This window comes from Apis dorsata, unplaced genomic scaffold (assembly GCF_000469605.1).
Source record: "Apis dorsata unplaced genomic scaffold, Apis dorsata 1.3 scaffold_77, whole genome shotgun sequence".
Classification (NCBI taxonomy): domain Eukaryota; kingdom Metazoa; phylum Arthropoda; class Insecta; order Hymenoptera; family Apidae; genus Apis; species Apis dorsata.
The window spans coordinates 506,094-512,204 of NW_006263375.1; the positions used below are offsets into that span (position 1 = coordinate 506,094).

Sequence of the window (6,111 nt, forward strand, 5' to 3'; positions counted from 1 at the left end):
TACTCGAGCTATTATTGACCATCGAATTAGCATGGTTATTATTAAATCATGCACGGGAGGGGAAAAGATAAACCGTTTCAATGACAAATCGTGGGAAAGGTGAACGCGATCCACACCACCGCCTTCACCCTTTCGAACTTTGCACACAAGGAAAATCGATCCTCCTCGAGATTTAGTTTTATTTAGAAGATGGATAATACGATGGAGATATAGATCAATGGTAAACGATTCTACACTATATTTTCGAGGAATAATTAAATACACGCACAGTTGCAATTCTATATAATAATAAACTTCTTGTTGAAATCTTTTTCTCAAATTGATTCGTGTAAAATATTTTTTTTTTTTCGCATACTTTGCAAGATCTTTTAGAAACGTATCTACTATCGATAGATAAGCGAGACGAAGAGATAAGACGGCGTCACTGAAATTTCTCGGAATTAGAGCGATGCGTTTTGCAGGAGGGATACTCCTCTGATAACTTAATCGTATTCCGAATTAAAAGCAAAAAATCGGCTAAGGTAAAGAGTTGACTTGGGACCGCCTGAGAGAAGCTCGTCTACGAATCAGAATACTGCATTACGAAATTTCATAAATTCTCTTTAGACGGCTCTTAGACGGTTCGCGCTCTCAAGAACCGTGTTTTTCACTTGAAATAATAATCAATTCGCGTGAACGTAAATTCTCGTCCGCTATCGTCCGCCTCCGTCTCTCCACGACATTCGACCCTCTCTCAACCCGGAATCCTCGAATCACAAGAACACAATTCGTAGATTCGAGAAACGAAGGAATCGGGAAAAATCGATAAATGAATATATATATATATATATATATCGAGAAAAAAAAGTATATTCCGAAGCGAATGTTTAGAACGGTTCAAACGAATGAAGCGGTGAATAATAGAAAATGGTAGACAGTAACTGTAAGGGAGCAAGTGTCCCCGATTATAACAAAAGTGAAGGGGCGAAGCTCGGCTCATTTGTTATTAACCAACGTAGCGGAGCGTCGAAGTGCAGAAAGACTCGGAACACGACTTCACACTTTGACTCGCAACCCTTGGTAAATTTAGTTAATTATCAGTCAAACTTTCGCGAAGAAGAAGAAGAAGAAGAAGAAGAAGAAGAAGAAGAAGAGCAGCATCGCTTCCTCTCCTCCTCGTCCCCTCCCTCTTTCCCGGATGAAAAACTTTATCGTTTTCCACCCATCCATCCCTCCCTCCCTATCTCTTCCCTGTCCACCGGAAAAATTATCACAAATTTTCCACGAATTATCCCCTCAAAATTATCTCATCCAACACATTCCCCATTTCGATCACCCGATTAATTTCATTTTCGAATCCTCCTTCGAATCTACGTCCCATCTATCCATAATCAAACGGCCGCCAATCCGCGGCCTCTCGAAAATCCCGAACACCGATCGACCGACCGAGCGACCAACCGATCGATCGATCCATCCTCGCCGATTCCGCGGCCTCTCCAGTTTTGCGGTCGATTTACAATCGTACTGGCCGATGATCAATCTGGCCGGGTTGTATCCTATCCGGTCGATGCTCGATCACTCGCTTGTCTCCTCGTGGCAGGAGGAGGAGGAGGAGGGGGAGGAGGAGGGCGCACGCAGCGGCGGATTGCGTGGACCCGGTTACGCCGAATCGAGGATGCCAAGGAAAATCAATTAGCCGGGCAAACTGTTTCGACTGTGCGGCTGTTTGCCCGCGCTGGAGAGAGAGTCGTCCAATGTGTTTCGTATCTCGGAACACGGGATGTACGTATATATATGTATATATATATTCCGCCCCCCTCTCCTCTCCCTGTGTTTTCACGTGGCACGCCCGCGCGCCCCCCCTCCTTTATGTTTGCAACCGGCGCAGCCCGTGCCACGGACACAGGCATCCTTGTAACCCGCGCGTATATCCGCGAATATGTACATACGGGAACGAGAATTCGAAATTCTAGGGGAGATTGAAATACACGTAATAACGTGGATAAACGATGGATGAAAAGTTTTTCTCTTTTTTTTTTCCCCTCCTCCTCCTCCTCCTTCGTAAGTTTTCCACGAAACAGCGGCCGATGGAAAAGGGTATTGCGAAAAGAATAGTGCTTTTCGTGCTTTTGTGCGTATATATAGGTCGAAGAAATATACTTTCTTTCTTTGTCTCTTTTTCTTTTTTTCTTTTCTTTTGGAATAGTCGGTGGATTATCGAGGATCGAAGTCGAAAGGGCGAATCGGATTGATTGGAAATTGATTGACGAATCGATATCGGGTTTAACGAATGCGCGAGAATGAGAAATTGGCGGCTACGCGTCTCTTGTGCGTGCACCCGCGCATGCGCTTGCGTCGCGTGTCATCGATGTTGTCCAAGCTTGGTATTTGCGCTCGATGCCGGTGTGCACAGCTCGAAGCAAAGCATACGCGATGCGTCGTCTCCTCGCGCGCGGACGTACACAATGCAGTTGGAGTGGGCGCGTTGATTGATGACATGTCCCCTCCCTCCTCCCTGTACAGGGACGGTATAAAGAGAGAGAGAGACGCACACACGCGAATTCACGCGTGGCGCGAGTTTGCACAACCGAGTTTCCCCTCGAAAAATTTGCGAAACGCGGCCTTTTTTTTTTCCCTCGACTACACAACAGTTTCGTTGTAAACATCTAACATAGGGAGTCCATTGTTGCCCTCTGAACCGTTGAATAATTGGTACACCCGCAATTTTGGCCTTCGCCGAACAAGCATGTATTAAACAACGTTTCGGATATAAACCGTGGAATAATGAACAAACGTATGATTATTCCATAGGAACGCGGCACGAATAACTCCGGCTTCTTTGATCTGAGCAGCTCGGTTAATCCCTTAAATAACTCCTATGCTTGTCTTGCGTCCTACGAATAGTGAACAAACGGGAAAAAAACAAAGAAAAGAAATAGATAGATCGTTCCCTCGATCTATCGCTTTTTCATCGATCCTTGAAACCTCGTCCATTTCGTGGCGAAAATTCGCAATGCCATTACCAGTATCGATCAATCGCCTCGAAAATTTACAATTATCATCTTGATTGCTTGTCCTACGAATGGTGAACAAACGGGAAAAAAAGTAAAACAAAGAAAAGAAATAGATAGATCGTTCCCTCGATCTATCGCTTTTTCATCGATCCTTGAAACCTCGTCCATTTCGTGGCGAAAATTCGCAATGCTATTACCAGTATCGATCAATCGCCTCGAAAATTTACAATTATCATCTTGATTGCTTGTCTTGCGTCCTACGAATGGTGAACAAACGGGAAAAAAACAAAGAAAAGAAATAGATAGATCGTTCCCTCGATCTATCGCTTTTTCATCGATCCTTGGAACCTCGTCCATTTCGTGGTGAAAATTCGCAATGCCATTACCAGTATCGATCAATCGCCACGAAAATTTACAATATCGACGTATCATCTTGATTTCTTATTTACACGGAGGAGCCGCGTGTATATTTGATCAGGGACAAGCTTGGCAATAAGATGGCGTGAAATATTAAACACACACGCGACGTATACATGTATGTATGACGATTATGGAGAAATAAGTAAGCGAAATAAAGCGGGGATGGAAAAATCTGTAGAGGAGGGATAATGAAAACTGTCGATACGGATGGCGTATATGAAGTATTCATGCCAGTCGCGACTTTTATAATGACGCGAATCATTGTCATCGGTATCGATCCTTCCTCGAGCTTTCAAAATTGGCCGACGGTTTAATGAGAACGATATTGAATTACCTAATTCTGCCCTGTTCCTAAAATGACTCGTTTAATTTGTGACGCCGGCGTCGCGACGCCGGTATGGCCCGATTCTGTCAATCTTAGTGCCGCCCGCTTTAAATATACATATTACGCGATTGCCAGGAATAAAATATGCAGGCCAGATGAATATTAACCCCCGCTGACAGGTAAACCGCGTCGATATGCACGAATTTCTCTGTCGGCCAGGAGAAATATTTCGCCGCCGCCTCGGTTATCAAGGAAGGGAGGGAGGAGGAAAAAGCGGATTTTCCCAATTTTTTTTCCCGGATAATCAATGAATATTTTCTTGGTATAATTGCGCGAAGATCGAAGGTAAAATTAAAAGTTTGCCCCTTTTTACAAAATGAGGCTTTGAGGGAGAAATTTTAGGGGAGGGGGAAAACAAAATGGAAAAAGGAAAGTATTTATATTTTCGTGAAAATATATCGATCGCGTTGTTCTTCCAGTTATGGAGGGCGAAATTGTTTTGAATTGGATATTTTTATCACGGAGATTTGTCGCGACAAATTTTTTCGATAATTCAGAGATATATCTTTATTAGAAACGAAATACGACGGTGAAAGATCTCTGTGAATATAAAAGTTCCCTTCCAAAAGTATTTAATATTTAAAACTGTCTAGTCTAGACAGACTATTGGGGTCAAAGCGTCACGTTGTAAAATCTTTCCAGTTTTCCATTCTCGGCTGGATTTCTAAGCGGTCGACACCTATTTCTAGGAGTCAATGACATTTAGATCGCGCGACAAGGATCCTCCTCGAATACGTTCGAATATATCTCGAATATATCGCATTCCCTATATATACCCTATATAAATATATATTTCATAAATAATTAATTAAACACATTTGTTAATTCTTAATTACGATAAAATTCTTAATACGATTGTGCAAAAAAATATTATTACCCGGGGAAACAGATATTGTTAGAGAATAAATGAACAAAAATATATGTTTTGGAAAGTGGAACGCTTAAAAATCGACAATTTTTTCGTTTTCCAGAGTCGTATATTGGAAGATGCCTCCATTATGTGCAATTCCTGGTCGCCGAGGCATAACGTGAGTATAACCTCTTAATAATTTTCCCCTCTTCTGAATCATTCGTATCCGAATCGTATCCAACTACAATTCTACCAGCATGCTCACATTGTCCTTACCAAAAAAAAAAAAAAAAATAAAAAAATTGCCTCACGCGATTGCTTCACTCTCGAGGTACAATTAAAGCGGTGGAGCAGGAAGAAACAAAGTTGTGAACGAAGGGAAAGAGAGTGGTGTATAACACGGTTGGCTTTATACGAAACGCTCCCGTAATATTTATGGTTCGCGAAGCCGCGTAGTTACGGTGGGCTTGGCTGACGTAAACTCGCTAACTCGTGGTTACGATTATGGCCAGTGGTAAATTGATTATTTAGATGTACGATGAGGTGGCGCGGGATAGTTTGAGTGCCGTAAAAAGAGCCACGCGTCGCTTACGTTGTTCCCGCAAATATAACAACGCCCGAGCACAAAACGCTTCCAACCAACGCTTTCGTCGTCGAGCAACTCTTGTTTCCTCGTGGCCACGTTTCGTTCATAGAAATCTATGGTTAAAAAATTTCGAGTGATTCAAAACGTATTCACTGTTCACTGCTGAAAGGAAGCGTAAGAAGGGTTCTTTGCTAGGATCTTCGCTTCAGACGCTTCGTTGACGTTACACAGTAGTGGAAGAGCTATAATTTTGAATATTCAAAATTAAAAAATTATGAAGTTATTGAAATATTTAATATTTGAAATATTTAAATAAAACTATCTATGATGATGTATAGATTATTTGTATACATTTAATTATTATCTACTCAAATACAAATTATATTATTGTTACAAATTATAAATTAATGTAAATGTGTAGATATAAATATCTGTTGAAAGAAAGTATAAGAAGGATTATTTGCTAGGATTTCCATTTCAGACACTTTGACGTTATATAGAAAGAGCTATAATTTTGTCTAAGTTATTTGTATATTTATATTCAATTATTATCTTAACTACTCGAATACAATTATATTAATAGTACAAATTATAAATTATAAATGAATGTAAATGTATCTTTGCTAGGATCTTCTCTTCAGACGCTTTGTTGACGTTATATAGAAAAAGATATAATTTTGAATATTAAAAATTAAAAAATTATAAAGTTACTGGAATTTGAAATATTTAAATGAAACTATCTATGATGATGTCTAGATTATTTGTATACATTCAATTATTATCTACTCAAATACAAATTATATTATTGTTACAAATTATAAATTAATGTAAATGTGNTAGATATAAATATCTGTTGAAAGAAAGTATAAGAAGGATT

The 6,111-nt window shown here is 40.3% G+C and overlaps 1 protein-coding gene across 1 annotated transcript in view; it reads left to right on the forward strand.

Annotated features, from left to right (window-relative positions):
* LOC116184943 (inhibitory POU protein) overlaps positions 1–6,111 on the forward strand; it is a gene marked incomplete at its 3' end in the record, with an annotated part of 38,941 nt that overhangs the window by 20,064 nt on the left and 12,766 nt on the right. The window contains exon 2 of the mRNA XM_031508202.1: positions 4,770–4,826. Coding sequence (XP_031364062.1) covers positions 4,770–4,826 — 57 coding nt within the window. The remainder of the gene's footprint in view (positions 1–4,769; positions 4,827–6,111) is intronic.